We start from the raw sequence: 25,109 nt of genomic DNA on the forward strand, positions 1-25,109 counted from the left end.
TCTTTCATATTTGTGTTTATCGTTTTGATTAAAAAAGAAAATGATGTGCCCTCTTTGGTGCAAATTGAAAATATTTCGCTTTTGACAACATTTTTAAATTCTATGTTGCAAACACTATTATTATTATTATTATAATTTAAGGAACACTACGATTTTAAAAAAAGTTATATTTATGTAGGTTCATGTTTCATCTAAAATAGATCATAATATAGAATTATTACTCTTTTATTTATTTATTTGTTTTGTATCATAACTTTTATATTTGTAAGAATTTGAATAACGTTAAAAAAACTTTTGCTAAATTTAAATTAAATCTGTAGGGAAGATATTTTTTTAATAAAATTGCTAAATATAACAGCACGTACGAGTGAAGTTAAGCAAATATCCTCAACTAATAATGTCAATAACAATTTTGTTTTTGATTAAATATGAAACCAACGTCCAAATGAAACAGCCTAATATTTTTGAAAATATTTCCCGACAAAATACAAAACTTCATAAGAAAATATCCATGAAGAAAGTCACGGGTTCGTATACAATAAATATGCTTTTCTTTTCTTGTAAACAGAATACTATAGACCACTTCCATCATTTGCGGATAAATAATTGACAGCGCGCGACGGGAGTCCCAATAGTTTATATATTATTCACTGGCTGCGGCTGTTCAACCATATTACCCTAATATTGGAGATATATTCCGAAGCTGTGACTAGAATGCGTGTTCTGTACATTTAGAATGCCGTGTTATGACTAGTTGTGACAGATTATTTTTTTGTTATGACAATTGCGTTCTATATCAAAGATCATTGGACCTGTTCTCTTTTTGTGCAAATGCACTTAATTATTTATACTCTTAAAGACTCCGCTAAAAACTAAATCTTGCTTTCGAAAATTACCAAAAAATTCAGGCTTTAAAAAAATCTATACGTATATTAGTTACAGATATTGTAAAAGTAGGTTAATGTCATCATTATTCATTAATTTAATATTCCATGTTAACCGTAAAGTTTCAAATCCTCAAGTGAAGAGGATAAAACGTGCTCAAATTAATGAATCGTTAATATGACTGCGATTACAGATTATTATTCGATTACGGCATACCCACACATGGGGACGGATCCTGTAGGCATAAGTGCAAGGGGGTTGCGAATTTTCCGGAGGGCGCTTGCAATGTCGCCGCATAAACACGTGGCACGCCGCGACGGACGCAGGCCTAGCCGCTCCAAGTTCGAAATCCAAAACTTCTGTTGTCACTCTCCAAAAAGGTTTTAGTGCTGTCAAAAAAAAGTTATATTTAAATTTTAAATTATGTCATTCGATTCCTTTACATTGTGCGGTTGAGATTAAAGTGAAATTAGCAACTTAAAATAAATTTATAGCAACAGGAAGACATTAAAAAACTTTTTTCGCGGTTACATCGGGCTTAGTGACGCGAAACGAGTCTGTGATCGATTGCTTATTCGCAACGTCCCGATTAATCACTCGCAGGCCATATTCGATTTATTGTGGTATTTGACGTTTTGAGGAGTTTTCTTGGAAATTCGCGATGTGGGAGTTCGTTTTTTTGCTTAAAATACCGACCGCTTGTAATGAAGACATTTGTATTGACTTGTCGACCACGTAAATGAAAGAATTTAAAACTTATTCGTAGTATGTCCTGTAATTAATTATAAATGTTTTTATGATCGCTTTGAGGGAATTCGGACTGCAATGGTACCAAGAACGAAAAATTCTTGTTACAAAACAGATTCAATAGGACTTTTTTAATCGCTGCTAAATCAATAATTGGAGTTACTCAGAAAATTTATTCTGAATATAACCTTTTTTTAAAATTACGCGTACTAATTATAATATATCTTTTTTGTATTAATTCTTAACTTTGTGTATTGAAACAAAATTATCGAATAGTTTACAAATTTTGTTAGTAAAATTAATACAGAAATTACTTGTTAATTTGATTTTTAGTGAAAACCAGCCTTAATATCAAACACATATTTTACAAATATATGCATTATATATACAGACTCATGTTTTACAATTATGTAATTAATTAAATGCTCTAAGTAGGTTTGTTTTGCAAAGCATCAAGAGATTAAAAAAAATATATCAACATTGAGCTATTACTTAGGGACAAGTAATATAATTCGATGAGATCTGTTAAATAATAGTAAAATAGATAACCAAGTTTTTTATTTTGACAGATATCCTATACTTATAGCCTCATAACATATTCTACCGTCAAACAATGCTTAGTATTTCGTTAAGTGCCAATAGGTAGTATTGACTACTATTAGGTTATTATAAACAAATAAAAATAAAGCAATGCCGATTTATTTACGTGTGAGAGTAATAACTACTGATAATAAGTTTATTAGGTAACTAGCTGTACCCACGACTTGGTGCGCGTTTGTATAAAATAGTTATTATTGTATCCTAAGTTACCCCTTATTACATCGACTATCTTCTAGTGAAAGTCTCATCAAAATCGGACTTATACATACATATGCATTTAGTAAATAGCGGTTTTTTTAATATTAAAAACAGACACTCCAATTTTATTACATGTATGGATGACATAAAAAGATTGAAGTAAGGTTCTGTTGAATTGCGTCTTGCAAGTTTCATATCGAACATTTGTTTAAAAAGCATTTTATCATTACATAGTATAAAACAAAGTCGCTTACCGCTGTCTGTCCCTATGTATGCTTAGATCTTTAAAATTATGCAACGGATTTTGGTGCGGTTTTTTTTAATAGATAGAGTCATTCGAGAGGAAGGTTTTTGTATATAATACATAGACAGTATCGTAAAGAAACACTGATAGTTTTAGAAGTGTCTAAAGTTTTCTCGTAAATAAACAATTTCTGTAGTTTATCGGTTCGCTAGTTTTCCTATAAACCACGTATGGCATAATTACAAATAAATATAGGAACGTCGTTTACAACTTTTCCATGACGAATTAACTCTACCCATTGATCTTGCCGACATCGAATAACAATCGAGAATAAATCGGAATCGAATCGAAGTCGGTGGCGATTGTTGACGGCTAGATCGATTTGTGATCGGTCTCTGATTGATGCTACTTCGCTGAGCTAATCTTGAACCAAGATGTTTAAAATACCATGATTCTTACAATTACATCATTTAATTTACTAGAATACAGTATATTGATGAGTAAGAGTCATTATCAATTGTCTTTATCTTAATATGTCAATATAATTTCATTTCGGGAATATAAATTATTATTATTAATAATAATAAGTTATTCATGATTTTTATTTCATTTCATTTTATAATTAAAGAAAGAAGTAAAATGTATTTAAACAAAATATAATCCACATATGTAATAAAAATGTTAATTTAGTACTAATACATTTATTTAATTTTTTATGGGTAATAGTTGCTTTAAATATTAAGTTCTTTAAATTAAATTAGAAAATATCAAAAGGTGTTTATCGCACTACAATGGGTTAAAAGTTAAAGGAGTTTGAATATATAACTTGAATATATCATAGTCGCCCGTGCTTCCTGATTTTCTGCTACTTATTTATTTGTAACAAATATTGTATTGGTGATACTACATTTTAATACTGACATATTCATCAAAATCAAAATCAAAATCAAAATAAACTTTATTCAAGTAGGCTTTTATAAGCACTTTTGAATCGTCATTTTACAATTAAGTGAAGCTACCACCGGTTCGGAAAGTAGATTCTACCGAGAAGAACCGGCAAGAAACTCAGTAGTTACTCTTTTTTAACATTTAAAAAATACAACGTCATGTTAATTAAATACAATTATTTCAATTAATGTATCCTGCTTGGAAGTCAACAGGTATTAACTCCACGCTTTTTTATCATCTACAAAATCTTGTATCGAATAGTATGCTTTTTCTACCAATGTATTTTTAACAAACGATTTGAATTTACTAAACGGCAAAGTTAAAAATTTCTGCGGAATTTTATTATAGAAACGGATACCTTGCCCCAAGAAGGATCCATTGACTTTGCGGAGTCGGAAACTTGGCGTTATAAGTTTATCCTTACTTCTAGTGCATATACAATGATTATCACTGATTTTATCAAAGTGATCAATGTTACTGTGAATATACATGATATTGTTGTAAATATATTGCGACGCAACAGTAAGTATTCCTACTCTGTTAAAAACATCCCGAAGAGAGTCTCTAGCTCCAAGATTATAAATAAACCGAATTGCTCTCTTTTGTAAAATAAAGACAGATTCAATATCTGCAGCGTTACCCCAAAGTAATATGCCATATGACATAATACTGTGAAAATAACCAAAATAAACTAAACGAGCGGTATCAATATCAGTTAGTTGTCTAACTTTTCTAACCGCGTATGTTGCGGAGCTGAGTCTTCCTGTTAGGGATGATAAATGAGAGGTCCACTGAAGTCTGGAATCCAATTCTATTCCTAAAAACACCGTAGTATCAGCTACTTCAAGACGGTCACCATTTAAAGATATATTATAATTTTGCTTGCTAACATTAGGTAGGGTAAAAACTACACATTTTGTTTTTTGAGCATTCAAAACTAAATTATTTACTGTAAACCAATTGTGTATCTGTGATAATGCACCGTTCACATCGTCATAGTCATTTTTTTTCCTGTCAACCTTAAAAATCAGCGAAGTATCGTCAGCAAACAACACTATATCACAAATACCCTTAACATAGAAAGGAAGATCATTTATATATACTAGGAATAGAAAGGGACCCAAAATTGAACCTTGTGGAACTCCCATTTTTAACGTAGATCCAGAAGACTTTATTCCATTAATGAAAACTTGCTGGATTCTTTGACTTAAATATGAAGCGATGAGATCAAGAGCTTTACCTTTAACACCGTAATATTTGAGCTTATAAAGAAGCGTTTCGTGTTCTACACAATCGAATGCTTTAGATAAATCACAGAATACTCCAATAGCGTTCTGCGATTTCTCCCAAGCATCGTAAATATGTTTGAGAAGCGCAATTCCCGCATCAGTTGTCGAGCGACCTCTTCTAAAACCGAATTGCTCACCATGAAAAATAGCATTTGTACCGAAATGGACGAGAAGTTGATTTAAAATAATTTTTTCGAAAATTTTACTTAAAGATGGGAGTATTGAAATAGGCCTGTAATTACCGGGATCGCTTCTGTTTCCAGTTTTAAAAAGTGGTAAAACTTTACTACATTTTAACAAGTTAGGAAATGAACCCGTGTCCAAACTCTTGTTAAAAATTACTGCTATATACGGAGCAATATCGTATATGATGTTATTAAAAAATTTTACCGAAATGCCCCATATGTCGTTAGTTTTTTTAATATTCATAGTTTTAAATACTTTTATGACATCTATTGCAGAAACCGTTTCAAATGAAAAATCAATAACGCATTTAGAAACACTATTATTTAATAACCTAGCTGCATTTGATGTAGATGATTTTAAATGAAATGTTATTTTATGGGGTACTTTATCAAAAAATGATTCAAATAAATTAGCAACCTCTGATTCAGAACTCGTGTATCTACTACCTGTGTTCAATTCTATTGGTATCATTTCCTTTTTGTGTTTTCCACTAACACTACTAATAACATCCCATGTGGCTTTAATTCTATTATCAGAATTCAGGATTTTTTTCTTTAAATATAAGGACTTAGCAGAAATGCATACTGTTTTAAAAATTTTTGAATATTTAATGACGTATTCTAAAAAGGCTACGCTTCGATTCCACCGCCTCATATCATATAAGTCGTATAATTTATTTCTGCTTTTATAAATACCAACAGTAGCCCAGTCACTAAACTTTAATTTTGTGTTACTATAACATGATTTCATTTTAAATATATTGTTAAATTCTTTTAGTATTACTTCAAAAAATGAATTATAAAGCTCATTTGGATCCTGTGTCGTAAGATCTAGATTAGACAATTTATACGCCACAATATCTTTAAAACAATGTAATTTGTTAGCCGTTATTGGCCTGTATGTTATTTTTTTTAAATGATTTATTTCTTTGTGTTTTAATGAAAACTTCTGACCACAATGGTCAGAAGTTAAATTATTTATAATTGATACTTCATATATTTCACAGTCACAGAACACATTATCAATACACGTAGAAGTGCCGTCGGTTATTCGCGTCGGTTCATTAACTCTATGAGTTAAATTAAATGACATAAACAAGGCAACCAACCGAACACTTAACGTAGTTTCTTTAAGTAAGTCGACGTTAAAGTCCCCACATACAATTATATATTTATTAGTTTTACATAGCTTTTTAAGAATGTCCTCCATAGTGGTTTCAAACAAATAATAATCTCCCGATGGGGGCCGGTACACGCAGACTATAATGTACTGTGGAAATTCCACGCAGGATAGTTCAATAATTTGTTGTTTAAAAAACGATCGCTTATCTTATGATAAACGAAAGTTATTGGAAGAATTTAAATAGGACAGATAATCAAATTGACTTTTTAAATATATTACTGATCTTAATTACGATTTCTGCTTTTTATTGCAACGATACAAGAGCAGAGTGGCCGCATAAAGAAGCTAATTATTCCCGCTTTAACTAGATATCAGCTATTCAAAATCGAGCCCAATTCCGTATCACCGCATGTTGGTGCGCAGCGGGCGCTAACGACATCTTGTGCGCTAAGTGGAACCTTTGTGGGATTCGATTCGGTCGAAACATTCGGCGGCTTTTCTGTCAACTAGCCAGCATTTAGTGACGGTTGCGGTGTATTTTAAATTTGGAATGCGTCGTTTTTGTTGCCAGTACTTACCAAAAGACCTCCTTAGGTTTTATTGTGGTGGTGACCGCCCGCGACCTCCGCTACTAATGGTGCGTCGTCCTTTTTTTGTGAGGAAATTTAAGTAGGTAACTAACTTCGATTTTTTGCAGCAATTATACCTACTTCGGCGATGATTGAGAAAAAGTAAATAAACTTTATAGTATTCTTCGGAATATTAGATTTTTTGGCATAGTGCTTGGTGTCTTATTCGGTATTTTTCAAAATGTATGCGGTGCCAATGATGAACTTATGTGCTCCATATCATTTGGCGGGGCATTATGGACCTCATAGCTCTGGCATTACAGAACAATATTGGATGTAAGTATATTGTTTTTAAAGTGTGTTTAATCATGTCTTTTAAAGTCATTATTAATTTTTTAATACCCTGTTTTAAATTAGACTTTGAATCATAGATATACTCATTCCATCGGTTTTATTTTAAATATAATTAAAATATTCATCAATTTTCCAATTATACTCTGTATGCGATGATATCAGTATAAACAAACAGTGATGAAAATTAATTAAATGTTTAATTATATTTTAATAGAAAGTGCCGCCATTTTTGTGAATTTCCATGTGATAACAAAATAAATGATACATTATAACAAATATTATCTGCGGAACTTATGATCGAATTCCAAAAAAAAACAGTGATACAAAGCTACATTATTCATTCGTGTTATAAGATACAAATGTTATTGATATCAACCATCTTATAATTTTTATTAGTCAGGGTCGCTAATAAGAATTAAAAAGTATGAATCAAGGTGCCATTTTTGATTAAAATTACTCTGTTCGGTGGTGAAAATAACTTTTTGTTACAGGAAACCGTCAGTAGATGGAGTGAGCAATGCCGCTTCAGTTAACAGTCGGTAAGTAACAAATTTTATTTATTTTAATTCATATATATTATAATATAAAAATATAGATTTTTCATTGCAATCGGTTTTTTAAGCTTAATTTTTATTTTTCTATAAATAATTAAAAATCTTTAACAAGTAGGTACTTATCGAACGAACTCTATGGATTTCATAAAATATGACTACAAGAATTACAGTACACGTTTATATTAATTATTACATTATTAATAGTAATATCCAATCTTTGGTCGCTAGATGGCGGCACATGTTTTATATCGCGCTATTGTTTGTTAAATGATTAATTATGTTTATGTAGACTGAATTACAGAACGCATGAAAGCCAACGTCCATACCACGTTGGATCACCGAAGTTAAGCAATTGGTAGAATGTTTGAAGTCTAGTAAGACTAGCTAATCAATTCAAGATAAAGAAAAAATCGGCAGACATATATGTACCATAGTAAATTTTGTGCCTATTACGTTTATGAGAGGTCTTTAGATGCTATAAGCATTATATGAATTAGTATTAGTATACATAATGATCAAATTATTTTAATAACATAATATAGCAAATATTAACTAAATCTTGTTTAATAATGGATGGTTGACTGTCGGTGTCGACATACTCGCAGCCTAAAGCTGTATTCTAAAGCAATCTGTATATCGCTCCCGAATCGATTTCTATCGAATTTCGAGAACGACCTCAAAATCCTTCGTATCCGATAATCCAATCTCTAAAAATGGTAATTTCCGATCCGCTGTTCTCACGGATGAAACAAAGGATCACTAGTGAAAAAAATTGTCAAGAGCGAGCCGTTTTAAAATATTTTGTTGTAACTTTTAATTTGGACTTTCGCCATCAAGAAAAAAATATAATTAATTATTAAAAAAATAAAAATATGAGGAAAGGAACTAAAAATAGAAATAATAATAACTAATATAATTCTAGTCAAAATAATTTCAATTAGTAATTAGTAGAATGTAGAAGTACGCATATTTGTGTCTTTTTTTTTCAAATGATTGATTTATTTATAATTTTTACAACGCGATTGGGGCATAAGATTGAGTAATTATGTTTTTTATAAATTTCAAAATTTTAATTAAGGCCTAGGCGATTAAAAGTATAATAAATATGTATAAGTAATTCTTTAAGAATGAAAATAATTGTAAAGAAAACATTCCCTCTAAAATGTACAGAATATTTTTCTATATTGTTCACTTTCTATTAAAAATCTCAATAAAACATCAGTTTTATTAGATAACCCAGTGAACCCTAAAGTTCCAATGTATTGAAAAGGGAAAAAGAGACAATATCCAATCACAATTATGTCGATCGCTGTAATTTGACGTTCGGTTTGTATGACGTAACGGAATAAGGATAAAATTAAAGGTGCGACTCTGCCTTTATATTTCTAATCATACATATTTAACAAGACAATACTTTGGGAGTTCCTTTTATAGATAATATTACTTATTTTGTATGTATGTTCCTTTATACGTCAAGCACAGTTATGTATATAGGTCAGGGCTTTTGGTATCGATATAATTAAATTTTAGTGATATTATGATTGAATGAGATGGTTTTAATTTGTATGGTTGTTCGCGCTAATCTCAGGAAGTACAAGTCCGATTTGTGTGTTTATTTTTGTTTGATAGTTGTATATATGGCGGCATTGTTATATTTACGATTTCTGACCAGGCTAATGCGCTACCTACCTTGGGCGCTAAAATGTTATCTTCCTTGTGTTTGGTTACAGTTTAGTTACCTTAAAATCGGTACACAACAATGCAATGCAATATTGGATAATATGTAAGGATAAAAGCCTTTTTGTAACGGGTACCTACGTGTTAAATTATAATGATTTGGGTCAATAAAAAACGCGTGTGTGTTGAAAAGACACACATACAAATACAGAGCATATACATATATAAATACAAATATCAGTCACAAATTATACAAAACAAATGAAAGTTTTTTTTTATGTATTTAGAAAAAGTAGCTTCTCACGAATGTAAATTATACAATATAAATTAATACCCTATAGTACTTAGGCGTTATGTAAGTATATATAGATATATACACACGTACAAAGAAACAAAATGTTACCTCTTTATAATGTTAATATAAATAAAGCCAGTTATACACGTTTGTTTAACATTTAGTCCAGTAATCTCGGGCTTAAGACACTGGCGAAAAATAATGAAAAACCACACTCGGTTAAGCCAGCGCAAATTAGATCTTTGCTCGTTGGGGTCACATCCACCCATTACTGATATTATATGTTAGCTTACCTATTATATATAAATACTATATTAACATTTATAATTACATTTTTGTATATAAGCTCAGTAGTTATGATATTTAATTATATATGCTTTTTATTATAGTTATGATTGTTTATGCTTTTATCAATTACATATAACAATAATTGAAAGAAAAATCTAATCTAACTGACCTCAGATTTTAAGAACAAAACAACAATGTTGTTTTACTAACAATTCATTCAAACTTAATATTAATCGACTAGTTTAGTGGTAGGGCTTTGTGTCAGACCGACTGAAAGATACTACAACGCATAACTATATAGATATATTATTAGTAACCCGCGGCTTCAATCACGCTGTAGGGTGTTTGTTGTCACGTGTCAGGCGAAAAAAGTAACCTATATCTTTTCCGGGAGTTCAAGTTTGCTTCCTAACAAATTTCATCGAATTCGGTCCAGCGGTTCGGTCGTAATTTGGTACATATAATCTACAAACCTTGGGAACAAAGGTGTTATATGTCCCTTGTCCTATCTCTGTGTAGTTACATAGGCTTATTCATCATAACAATAATTACTTAAATTTCCCATACACCAATATGCTGCTATGTTTTCAGAGTAAAAATAATGTCATATGAATGTGAAATGTGTAATATGTTTTTAAGCATCGAAAGGACACATATTTTTTTTTATTAAGTATTCACAGCATAATGTATAACGTATATATCGGGTACATAAACAAACTAAAATACATATATTTAGGCATAACAAACAAATAAGAAAAATAAAATTGCCATTCAATTAAATTTGTAATTCAAATATTTAGTAAAAAAAAATAAACCGGAAGGTCACTAACCTTAAAGACCCAATTAAATTACTTCTATTTTATTTATAAGCAAATTTAACCCATATTAATCGATTATTAATTAAATGTCTCGAATAATCGTTTCATCGGTACATATTTACATATAATACGACGTCCAATAAGATAGTCGTTTACAAACAGACAAACGCAATGTGATCATTTTGTCGATATATATTCTTTAATTACGATCGTTTATGGTCTGTTACTTAAACAGAGGTTAGTTTTTATTTAAATTTTAAATTTTCATAAAATATAATTCCAGTAATTGTATGGGCTTTTTTATTTATTAGCATTACTTATAAGATGTTTTTTGTTATTTTTTTTAAGTTATTAGATATAATTAAATTATATTAATATTTTATTAAAACTCTTAAATTATAGTTTTTTATTTAACTGACAGTCGGTAAATGTTGACAGACTTAAAAAAAAAACTAAGAGTAAATTAAGTATTGTTTTAAATAGGTCTTATTTTTATTTAATATCTTACAATTTTTTTTATAAAAATCCCGAAATAACTTTTTTTTAGTTAATAGAAATATAAAATATTATTTTTTTAGAACTCGGATGAATTGAATCATACTAGTTGCTAAATAATTATTGCTCAATAGATTTAAAACCTTTTGTAGACCATATTTCAATTTGGAAACACTTAAATTGTTTAGTTATATCAAACTAATATAATAAATAGTAAGCCAAAATAGTAACAAATGTATTGTACGTTATAATTATTTATTTTTAAAATTTTGTCACATTTACACGTATGTCATTTGTTGTTAAAATATAGAATAAAATAAAATATAAATACTCTTATGACTGTCGTTGAAACAGATTATATATTGTTACGATATAAATGATACCTACAAAAATATATTTGTATAAGTTGAGAGTTAAGTTAATGTAGGACTTTACATATAATTTAATAATATATTTAGGGTTTTAAGAAATATAATTTTTATTTTTAATTAAAATTGAAATAAGTTTATATGTACATTATTATATTTGAAAACTAATATTTACTGTTTTTTAGATAACAAATTTATTTAATAAAATACAAATCACTAAATGATACAACTATATCGAGAATCCTCTATATTTTTTTTTACTCCAAACGTAACAAAACATATACTTTTCGTTGCCATACTTACAATAGTAAATACATGACATAGCTAGTTCAAGATCTCTAGACGAATATTTTAAACTGAAAGTCATAAACATAATTATTTCGAATACCGCTTAACTCGATTTGTATCTACAATCATAATATTCCTTAGCATCGTAAATTCTATACGAGGCGCTCATTAAAACATAACCTAAACCATCGGAGATAAATCTTATAACAATAGTTGGGAGTAATTACTGGATGCCTAGTAAGGGACAAGAATCGACTAGATCGGTATCGATACTCGATGTATCGATTCCTTATTCGATTCAACTGCTTTATTGTTATTGTTTTAATCAAAATGTATTTGCATACGATAGTTATGAGTCGGGATGAACCCTGTAAGTTATGGGTGCTCAAATGGTATTTTTAAATTGGTTGGAAAAATAGAATGCTTTGCGTAATATATGGCAAACGTTTGAAATTAAATGTTTTATGGTATAGAATACATGTATTGTATTTCAAAATTAAGATTTTTTTTATTAGAAGACACAATGGTCTATGATTGTTGTGATCATATATATATGTAAAATAAAGAAAATCACACTATACTATACTTAATAATTATTGATGTTTGTTTTAATTGATTTTTTTCGTTTCGCGGTTCGTATTTCATTGAGTATGATACCATAGTTTTTGTAAATATAAAGTTGATAAATCGTTTTCGAGTAGGTGGTCATAGATATATGTAAAATAAAGAAAGTCACACTAAAATACTCAATAATTATTTATGTTTGTTTTAATTGATTATTTTATTTGGCGGTTCGAATTTCATTAAGTATGATACCAGTTTTTGTAAATATAAATTTTATAAATTGTTTTCGAGTAATAGAAGTAGATGTTTTTATTTCCCAATTACAAACCTAAAACAATACCTTCTTCAAGTTGAATAATTTTAACATTCATATCTTTATATCGCTAGACGTTTCTCTAATAGTATTACTAGATTTGATGAGCAGTCACTAAAATACCTTCAATATATCAAACGCAGCTATCTCTATTTAACTTGCATAATTTATACATACATCCATCCCTCTCTCTCTTCACGGGCACGTGACCAGCGTACAAGTAACGTAAAGTTTTCCCTACTTTATGGCAGTTTCCATGAAAAATCACCTGGCTGGGTACGGCGAGCTTGCCAAACGAGCTCCCGGATATAATCGTTTGACTATAAAGCTTAGAAACATTCTTGGCTGCATTTTGAAATACTTTCGGCTTATTCGGCCGGAATAAATAAGTATGTAATGAGAAAAACATTTGGGGTTTTCTTTTTTTTGGGCTACAATTTTCAATTGTATTAAGCGATTTGGTTAATCGAGGTCGTTAAAATACTGTAATGTCAATATTAAATTTAAAATAATAACTGAAAGAATCAATTAAATGTAAAGCTACCTGTTTGAGGGTATAGTTTTTCGTTTTATGTAACATTTTTTATACGTATCATAAAAAAAGAAAACTTAGTAAAAAAGCTAAGCTTGACCATTAAAAAAATAGCTATAGAAGAGATTCTTCCACCCAAAACGGCAGGCATAAAAAAACTAAATCAAAACAAAAAAAACTTTCTTTAATAAAAATATTTGTTACTTAAAACTTTTGCTATTTCCTAGAAAAAATGGAATAGTGTAAATTATATATAAATTTGTCATCAAAGATATCGTAACAAAAAATTTATTACTCAAAAGTAAACCGGAATTTTTCGGAATATTTTTACTTAGATTTTGAATATCAAACGTTGGAAAAATATTTCGCTTTTAAAAAGGGTCTCTAAAAATCTTATTACACGGCCTTTGTGCGAGTCCTGTGCTCCATTCAATCCGAGGAATGTCAGTGTGAAGAAACGAAAGTGAATAAGTATTGTCCGTGAAGCATTCGTATGCAAATACTTTTCTATAAGGGGATCGCTCTTAGCTGTTTTTTCATACTTAAGCTAGTAAGTCCTATTAAAAAAAAATAGACTCATATGTGGCAGTGAGTTAATTTTGCGGTTTTTACAGCCGTTGAAAATATCTATAAAAATCTTCGAACATTACTTAGATTCGTAGTTCATATGTTTAAAGTACAATTAGGTAGACTTATTATTATGTCGGTTAATTACGAAAAACGGTTACGAAACTCAGTAGTAATTATAAAATCCATTTAATTAATTTCACGACCTCCATGGTGGAGTGGTGTGAACAACAGTTTTCATGGATACGCCACTCCGAGAACAAACCGGAAACCAAACCGGAAAACCGGAACACAACAATAATGAGTACTGTTATTTGGCGGTAGAATAACCGATGAGTGGGTGGTACCTACCCAAACGGGCTTGCAGAAAGCCCTACCAAAAAGTGGCAATTCTGTTATTACAAATAATACCAGATCATAAACTATAAATAAAAACAAATCGTTATTTTTGTAATTTTAACTTTTAAATATTTAAATAATCTTTTATTCGTTACTAAAATTATCTGAAATAATATTATAATGTATAACATTCCTCATAAATGCACTAAAATACTTATCATATTATTTTACTAACTTTATCCCTTTGGAAAACTAGCCTTATAGTAGAAAAGTTTCATTTACATCTCTGATCAGATTATTATCATTTGCGCGAATATATCTTACCTATTAAAACATTTGTATGAACATACAATTTTCTACGTATAAACAATTGATGGCTCTCATTTGTATTGGAGAGATAGTCTATCTAGCCAGTTTCCTTTGTAGCTGTGTAACCGACTCTAAATATTAGAAACTCAATTGGACCGTGCTATACAGAAATGTTAAAGAGCTGAGATGGCCCAGTGGTTAGAACACGTGCATCTTAATCGATGATTTCGGGTTCAAACCCAGACAAGCACCACTATATATATGTATGTGTGCTTAATTTGTGTTTATAATTCAACTCGTGCTCGGCGGTGGAGGAAAAGATCGTGAGGAAACCTGCATGAGTCTAATTTCATTGAAATTCTGCCACATTTGCATTCCACCAACCCACATTGGAACAGCGTGGTGGAATATGTTCCAAGCCCTCTCCTTAATGGGAGAGGGGGCCATTAGCCCAGCAGTGGGAAATTTATAGGCTGAATTTATAACTTTACTTTTTTTACTTTATAAAAAATAAGACAATTGTTTACAGTTAAAGATTAAAAATTTGAAAAAAAAATTAGTCACTTTTTTTGTAAATGAATTTTTCATAATATTTTAATTTTTAATAATTTTGTTTTGTAACTTTAATCACTTTTAATAAAGTTTTATATTATAGACTAAAAACATAAAGTAGTAATTAGTGGAAGGTGTAATTTATTGTCTCGATTATAACGCCGTTTGACCCTCGACTTCAGCACTTTAAGTAAATTAAAGACATAACGTGGACATTCCGGATACAAAAGCGCGTGCTAGTGAGCGTTCTTAATTTAGACATCTAAATTATTAACTTGAGCAAATTCAGCAATATTCAGTTCTTAAAATAAGTCATGTTTACGACTAAGTTCATATTTTCTTCAAACTTCATTAAAGTTACGTTAATTCAGCAAAATTATTCAATCAATCTTTAATATTATAATAATGAAGATTTAATTCCATAGAAACACAAAAGTGTTTTCTATTTACAAAGAAATCAATTTTCGGATTTAAAAAATATCAAGAGCTAGTCATTTTCCTAAAACTACTACCTGGGTAAGACAAAAATTATATTCGAGTTATATTGACAATTTCAAGCACACATCTGTCAAACCTCCACCAAGAATATTGTCGGTAGAATCTTTTTTCCAAATCGGTGGTAGCATATGGTAGCAAATGACGATTCAAAAGTGTTTGTAAAAGCTTATTTGAATAAAGTTTATTTTGATTTGATTTGATTCAACGTTAATCTTATTGTGTACAGCTCATAATATAACATTATTTTGCCACGTCGTATCCACAAGTTTCTTTCGTATCTAGACAATTAAAACGAATTCGTATTGGGTGCATTAATTTATACTTTTTTTTTCTTCACACTTTTAATTTGCACGCGCCAAGTGTTTTGCATAAATTCTTTGCTTCGCGAAAATGTTCAGAAGCTCCAACAATTAGGGCGGCGGCTAATTTATTTGTTCTTTATAAGAAAATTCGTTGATTCTCTTTTGTTTCCTTAATTGCCTATATTTTTTTTGATTAATAATTATAAGTACATTTTCAGTTATTAAGTTTTGTGTTTTAATCATAATATAATATTTTATTCGATTCAAATGTAAGTAAGCGAACGTTTCGAAAAGATTCCGATTACGATTAATATTATCATAGGATATTAATGCTATTAAATTTTATTCATTATAATTAATAATACATAAGAAGGGAAGGAGTAATAACAGACGTACAATAATTTAATAAATTTTATTTAGTCTGTATAAGTTAAAGTAAATCTAGCCTATTTTTACTTTAAAACGATATCGTTTTCTGATAAAAAGTGAAAGTTATTTTTATATATTTTTCAATGTTTTCATTTATTATATTTGATTTATTGAGGAGATTTTTATATGACGTCTGTGGATTTATATTCCGCAAAATTTACTGAAAATTCTAAACCATAAATATGTCAGCCATAACTACAACTTAAAGTAATATCATAATCTTACAACGAAATGCTTTCACATTTCAACAGAGCATTCTAGGGGGCCTAAAAATTATTTTGTCAAACCGAAAAGCTCTTACATTGAATTTTCAACCTTAATTCATTACATTAAGGTTTGGTATCGTTCCTTGATTTAAATCGTGGTAAATGAAGAGTGTTCCTCCCGGCTATTAGTCCCGGGATCAATTCTCTAATCCCGGGATCGGATGACCAGCGTCATATTATTAAACTGGGATTTGGTCACTTGTAGCACTAATTCGTGTTCTTATTGTTTGTTCTCTTTCAACGTTGGAATTGATTGAAAACAGATCTTTTCTCTCGCTTACTTGCCTGGATTTGAAAAGGGACGGAAGTATAATCTGATTAGGTCAAATGCAGAAGACATAGGCTTCAAAATGTATTGTTATGTCTCGGTTGGAAGGGCGAGTAAGGCAGTGTATACACACGATGGACATGACTTCTTGTCCTCTGACGGTCTATTGGCAACGTAATCCATACACAGACCGCAAAGAATTGGAACTCTGTACATTTGTCATTGACACTTTCATGACAGTTTCGTGACTTACAATGACGTAACTAACAACAGGTGACGTTTGAATTTTATCATATTATAAATACAACAACAACAGCCTGTAAATTCCTACTGCTGGGCTAAAGGCCTCCTCTCCCTTTGAGGAGAAGGTTTGGAACATATACCACCACGCTGTTCCAATGCGGATTGGTGGAATACACATGTGGCAGAATTTAAATAAAACTAGTTATAACGGATTTTAATCGCGTGTTTTAATTATTTTGGACATCCCGACGTTTCGAGCACTTTATAGCGTTCGTGGTCACGCTGTTGACTTTTAAGCAAATAAATTAATAATTTAATTAAACAAAAAAAAAATTAATTTAAATATTTGTATTTAACTAACATGACTTTGTATTCTTTAAATGTTGAAGAGTAACTACTGAGTTTCTTGCCGGTTCTTCTCGGTAGAATCTACTTTCCGAACCGGTGGTAGCTTCACTTAATTGTAAAATGACGATTCAAAAATGCTTGTAAAACTCCTTGACGAAAGTTTATTTTGATTTGATTTGAACGAAATGGGTATGAAGCAAACTTGAACTCCAAGATAAGGCTACGTTTTTTGCTTGACACATGACAACCAACATCCTAAATCGCGAGTAAAGCCGCAGACGACTACTAGGTATAAAGAAAAGCTAACATAATTTCCAATATAATTTCTACCTTCTACTTTATCCACGGTAAGATAAAAAGCATAAAAAAGCAAACAGTCTGAAGCCGTCTTAAAAATGTCAAGTATTCATCACAAGGGACAAACAAAAAACCTAAAGACGAGCAAACAATTATTAAGGCAAGGCCACACTGTCTGACGCGTCTCGACCGCGCCTAATTCACTTATAAATATTCATGTATCTGTTATAGTCGTCATATTGTGATACTTTGATTAAGTGTCTCCTACCCTCGGGCTCCTGATTAATGGAGGACGACGATTGTTCGGGCGGCACCTTTGACAGTTGTTTTTTCTCGAACGAGCAATGCTACCGTCGTTTCAATACTGAATCTGTTGACAATGAATGATGTCGCTAGATGTTGGATTTCAAATCATTTTACGGTTTTAATTTTATGTATTAATATCTTGGAACGTTATAGAATTTTTCTTCTCAATTTTGAATTGGGTATGGAATGAAAGTTTATTGTGTTTTGCTTGATTGAGTATTACATATTCTTACTTGTGGACACAGTTGGGTTGTTATTATTCATTAGATATTTTATCGCTAAACATTAATAAAAAATCTATTGCATCTTAATAAAGGATAGCTAAATACTTCGTAGTACTTTTTATAGTTAACGATACTAACCATTATTTGTGGTCGAAGAGGTTTTTCTGAAAATATTCTGAATTTCGTCAAATGATACAGTTTTCTAAAGGAGGTTTTTCTTTATCAGGCTAACATGAAATAAAAGCACATATATAACACGTATATATCAAATATCAAAAATGTGTAATAGTTTATGCTGATTACTCAGCTGATATATTGGACTTCGAAAGACCTCGGACTTGGTAACGTCTTTACCAAACAATTCAAAGGTAAACCAGAGAGTAGATGTTCCTTATTTTTTAAGGTTCGCAATTGAAACTAACTGTGCTTTTTTTGGGATTGAATCCATAATCTTCAATCACGCCTCGCATATTCAACCCACTAAATAATTTTCGCCCTCCCAAAGAGTTCGCATATATCATTTTTTAAATTAATAAAACTAATAAATTAAATTATTCATATCACATCTCCGATAAGATCCTTCATTAAACAATACAGATGAATAACGCTTGTTCACGTTTATCGTTTATTGTATCAAATTTATCAAGACGATTAAACATGGAGCTGTCTTTAGGAATAAAACAGTACCCTTATACAGCTGAGGGGTGTTTTAAATGTTTGATTTTAATTAACTTCATCAGTCAAGAACAACTCCGGTAATACGTCGTTCGTCTTGTTTCACGTCAGCGGTAATCGACGACACTTCGTCGGCCCCACCCTTACGATAACAGCGTGATAATAAATTAATACTAATTCGTAATGAATTTTAACAAGACTTATGAAATTGAATGTAAATAAGGCTGTAACTGGATGGAGTGTTAGTTCGCTTGAAAGTTTTTGTAGTGTGTAGAGTGTGTGCCATTGTTGTCTTTTTTTTAAATTGAGACTAACTTTAAGTATATTTATTGCTTATACTAGCGACCCGTCCGGTTTCGCACGGGTAAAATACTGATTGTAAATATACCTACCACAAAAGATGATTTTTTTTTTATAAACAAAATATTAAATTATATTATAAACAAAAACCTTCCCCTCGAATCATTCTATTTATTAAAAGAAAACCACATCACAATACATGGCATAATTTTAAAGATCTAAGTATAAATAGAGCGGTAAGCGACTTTGTTTTTTATTATGTAATGATTTATCGGAATAATGATTACAAAGCAAAGAGGTGTAAAACCTCCTTGCTACGAAATATTATTATAATGTACTCTATATGTATTAAAAACATGTCGTGTTAACAAATTAGCGGATGCTAATACCGCGTCTTCGAGTGAAGACTTCAAACTTCAATAATCAAAGTGGAGTCCCAAGTGAGACACGGGGAGTCGAACTTGAATGTATAATGTAGAGGCTGTTACAAGAAAACCGTGTGAAATAGTGTGTACATATAGTTCGAACAATTTGTATATTATTTGATGATGTTATTAAAATACGGTTATTAGTTTATTGACAATGTAGGGCACTGAAGAAGTGATTTTATTTTTTTATTAATAAGATTCAAATTGGAATATTTCTCGTTTGCTCGTCTAAGATTAGTACATCTGAATTGGGTCGCTTTACAAAAGAACTAAATTATACGTGCCAACTTATCTTGGTGTGCGTGTTAGTTACAGTTGATACTCTCCAAACGTCAAATTACTTTACTAGTGTGCGTGTACTTTTCGATGCGCTCTCATTACCTATGTATGTATGTATCTCTCTATATCTCTGTTATCTATACATAATTTAATTCCTATTAAATAACAGTCATTTATAATATCGTACTAGTTAACACATGATATTAATGTATCTGTATTTCTTTTTTGCGTATCGTATACAAGTATGTGCCTTCTATTGTATAAATATTTTAATAATTTACGTTGTATATGAGCTGAGATGGCCCAGTGGTTAGGAGCTAAGATGGCCCAGGGGTTAGGCTGTAGCTACACTGGTTCACTCACCCTTCGAACCAGTATACAACAATGCTAAGTACTGTTGTTTGACGGTAGAATATCTGATGATTGAGTGGTACCTACCTTAACGTTCTTGCACAAAGCTCTACCACCAAATCTTATCCTGATCAACGTTCAATGGTTGAATTTAAATTGTACGGAACATCATTGTTGGGATTATAAAGTTAAGAATGACGTAAGCGGATTTCCGTAAATAGTTTAATCTAAGTAATGTAATGCAAAACAAAAAAGAACATTCATACATAACCCTTCTCCCCTTAATCCGGTAAACTTCGCGTTTGACGCCTTTCTCAATCCAAGAGCGGATTTACTTAACACATGTAGTGGGGTTGCCATAAATAATAATTCCTGCCCCGACTTACGAGATAAATCGACATATGCTAATATCATTCCAAATTATTTATTGAGGGGTAACCTATTCGGACGGGGATGAAACAAAGGGGTCCAACTGGACTTTTTAAAGAGAATTTTCCATAGGAATTCATAATTCCGAGACTGAAAAAAACAAAACACAGTCTATTTCAAATTTGATAATTTATACATTCATTAATGTACTATAATAAGTGTCTTATCAAATTTGTTGTAAGTTAAATATATTTCTTATTTTAATATAAATACTTTTTGGTCGAGTTCACGAATATATTCCGAACCAGTGGTAGTTTACATGTAAAATGACCTATAGTTTTCCTTTTTTGAAAACGTACATTCTAATTTTGAATTTTGATTTCAAACGAAATGTACTGTGTCAAAAACAAAATGTAATGTAAGTTTCTTGCAATTTCAAAAATAGATTTGTTTATGTCAAAAAAAAACCTCAACTCAAAATATTCAATCATTCAAGCTAATTAATAAAATCTATTAATTCTAATACGATAACTGAAAGTTAAATTTTAAATTTGGAATGTATTTTAAAAAAAATCAGATACGTTGTTCTCCATGTCAGCCCACATGAGTAATATGTTAGTCGAGCCCTCCGCCTGATAAAGTGACTTTTGCTTAAGCCAATATTCCGTTGTTTTATTGATCTTATTTGTCAAGACATGCGTTTCTATAATTCTTTCTATAAATACAAGTTTGAAATACGATGTCAATTCTTATTACATTTCTGTAGTGAAAAATGCTAAAGTAACTCTGTCTATTCGTTCGTCTATCTTTTCGTGTTTGTTCGTATATGAACTCGACCTTCGATTATGATGTTTCTTTATTGGGCTATCACGACTGTCAACGTACCTATGCGTTGAAAATTAAATGAATCAAAAGTAGATTAATCAGCATAAGTCATCAGCCTTTACATTTATTTGTTGTTAGAGCTTTGGCTGGGTGCACAATGCTCTTTCACGATCAAGCCGCTTAACCGATTTTGATGAAATTTGGTATGAAGCAATTTGAACTCAAAGAGAGGCTCCTTTTGTACCTAACACATGACAACCAATACCGAAGCGGCGTGCGTAAACTAGTGTCGTATATATTAAAGCTTTTTATAAATAAATTTATTATGTCATATAGTTTCTAATGTTACTCTTTCGTGTTTAAACTATAGAAGTGTAGAGAGGAACGCATAATCGTCACTCACGTATCGCCACGCACTGAGGAGTGCTGTCGTAAAAGACATTGGATTTTTTCACGACCCCCGAGCGGGATTTAATTATTGTTTTATTACGTGTTAGGGGACAGCGCTGGGGTTCGGAGATAATGTCCACGGGTCCTTCGTTCATACCTTCTGTTTAAAGTTATCGACTGCTAAGTAAGTTTAAGGTAATGTAACAACATTATGCTTGATGAGAGGAAATTTTCATTTGGTAGAATTTTGTGAAATACTACTTGGGTAGGTTACCACGCAACCCATATGAGCTGAGATGGCCCAGTGGTTAGAACGTATGCGTCTTAACCGATGATTGCGGGTCCAAACCCAGGCAAGCACCACTATATATGTGATTAATTTGTGTTTATAATTCATCTCGTGCTCGGCGGTGAAGGAAAACATCGTGAGGAAACCTGCATGTGTCTAATTTCTCATCAAAATTCTGCCACATGTGCATTCCATCAACCCGCATTGGAACAGCGTGGTGGAATATGTTCCAAACCCTCTCCTTAATGGAAGAGGAGGCCTTATCTCAGCAGTGGGAAATGTACAAGCTGTTACTTTACTTTACTCTTCAACCCATATTCTACCACTAAACAGTAGTATTTAGTATTATTATGTGACTGTTCGATGTACCACAGTTTCCAAGGTCTTTGCGGGTATGATGATATAGGGTGGTAGTGTTGACCACTTATATTGTCCGGACTTACTAATTTGTGAACTATTTGAATAAAAAAGCAAGGAGACGTGTTAATATCCTTAATCACAAACGATGCTTTGATAACAAACAACACACGACAGGCAAAAAGGCCTACCTGATTGTAACTGGTCAAGACAGGCCATGAACATTGGTGCCGTAACAAAAGCTTACATCACCAATACACCACAAACCAAGGGAACCAAAAATGTTATGACCCTTGTGCGAGCCATATCAATCATAATTGATACGTGTTTGCACAAAGCCCTATCGCCAAATCAAAGTTACATCTCACTTTCTAGTCCAAACTTGAATTACCACCGAGTAAATCTTACTTTCTCTTAACTAAGCACGATACGAATTTAATGACAAAGTCTGTCAAATGACATAATCATATATTGTTTTAATAGTCAAAATAAAAATGATAAAGCAAACAATCTGTGTTAAAACAAGTCGATTATATCCACGTTTTACAATTGCTTACAATCTTTATCTAACAAGAAAATATTCGTAGCTTTTTTTTTTTAAATACACGAAAACAAGTTTCCAACTTGGCAGTCCAAGTTCATAAAGTAGGAAGTTAGGAAGACCTCATTAAGAGTCATTAAACCGCAGTCGTTAGGTCGTAAACTTGGCCGGACGACTCAGTAGGGATTTTTGTCTTTACCAAGCTCTTTGTAAGGCCACTTCCTTACTTAAAAACTTCACACACAATGTACCTAATGTAATTTTTCATTAATAACTTGCAGGATTTATGGCTGTTTTGCATTAAATTCGTCTGGAATGTATAATTAAAATTTATACTTTAATAAATGTTACGCTGCAAAATTAAAGAGGTATACAAATGATTCAAACCTAAATTTAATAAATGAATATAATATTTTTTAGGGTTTTCCCCGTTGGCAGAACGTTTATGTATATGCTTATATTTCGATAAAACTATTGATTTACTGTTGATGATAAGAAAACATTAAAAAATTTGCTTGCCAATAAATTCATATAAAAATTCAGTTATTTTTGTCGATGACTGTACATTATTATTAATATTTGCTCACTTATTAAACATATCACATTTATTTTTATTACACATATCAAAGAAATGCTGACATACAACAGACAATAGCGAAATCACAAAGACGAAGATTTCATCTTAGAGTCAAAGAGATAGACATTCGCGCCTTTTCTTAAAAGGTATTTTCTGATAAGGTTTCACTCAATACGAACATCCGTAACAATGCAATCCGCCCATTATGAAGAACCTAATACACCTTATATGAGATCAAATGCTTTTTTGAGTATTTCATTCGTGACCTTACGATTGATGCGGATTTTATCACGTAATAATCGATCTTATTACCGGTGCATAAAGATTACAATTTCCATTGTAGATCGAACTGAAAGGAAATAAATGATTAACGAAAATCAACTTTATAATACAACAGCTAAGATTGATTATTGATTGATGGATTTTAAATTAAAAGTTGCTAAGGAATGCCATTCGAATTCAGTGAGTTCACGTTGTTTAGTGAAATGTGCAATCATATAGAATCAGAGGAAAGAAAAAGATATTATTCAACGGTTGATTGTTAACGCAGCGTTTGATATCAATCGCAAAAATATACCATCTAAGTTGTGGGTTCCGTAGAGATTCAATAATTAAGTCTTAATAGTTAAAAAGTAATAATGAAAAATAAACCTTATTACAAATCAAACGTCATAATTTTTATCCTCAAGGATCATTCGAGATGGTATTTGTTACCGATTTATTCTACTTTTTATGATAAAATTAGCTCAAGATACATATGAAGATACAGATAGTATATAAAAACCTTACTAATTGATAAATCTCAATTAAGCAGAATGAAAAACAAAAAGTATTCCATTATAGTACTCGATAATTAATAGCTATAATTTCCATTGAAACATTGATATATATGTTCATACATATATATTTTCCAAATAAATCGAACATAACCCTAAAAATAAAATAGCATACGTAAAATTTTGTTTTTTTTCACACAAATTCCCGATTATTCAATGAGCTGCTTAAGTTATCGATTATAACCTCCATGGTGGAGCAAGAAAGTGTGAATGCACATTGTTAAGTGTTTGTGGATTTTTCTCATCGTATTTTAAATTTGGAACGATAAACAAAATTATCGATTTTTAAACCTCCTTTTTAGTGTGCATTTTTACAATTGTTTGTAACATATTGAAACGAAAATAAAATATAAAAAATAACTCTCTGAGATATTATATTTACTCAATGCATATGTATGTAACCATATACCAAAGTGACATTATTTACAATTTTTGTCTGTCCGTCTGTCTATATGTTTGTTCCGGCTAATCTCTGGAACGGCTGGACCGATTTTGACGGGACTTTCACTGGTAGATAACTGTATTACAAGGAGTAACTTAGGCTTATTTTTTGTTAAATTCAAACGCGTACAAGCTCGCGGGCACAGCTTGAGTTTCCTTCACTTCTGTC

The 25,109-nt window shown here is 31.0% G+C and overlaps 1 protein-coding gene across 3 annotated transcripts in view; it reads left to right on the top strand.

Moving 5' to 3' along the window:
* The window catches only part of LOC124538820 (protein trachealess), a 197,199-nt gene that overhangs the window by 62,732 nt on the left and 109,358 nt on the right, over positions 1-25,109 (top strand). For all 3 annotated transcript variants that reach the window (XM_047116027.1, XM_047116028.1, XM_047116029.1), the window contains exon 4: positions 7,634-7,681. In XM_047116027.1, the coding sequence (XP_046971983.1) occupies positions 7,634-7,681 (48 nt within the window). The remainder of the gene's footprint in view (positions 1-7,633; positions 7,682-25,109) is intronic.

Source organism: Vanessa cardui, chromosome 21, assembly GCF_905220365.1.
Source record: "Vanessa cardui chromosome 21, ilVanCard2.1, whole genome shotgun sequence".
Classification (NCBI taxonomy): Eukaryota; Metazoa; Arthropoda; class Insecta; order Lepidoptera; family Nymphalidae; genus Vanessa; species Vanessa cardui.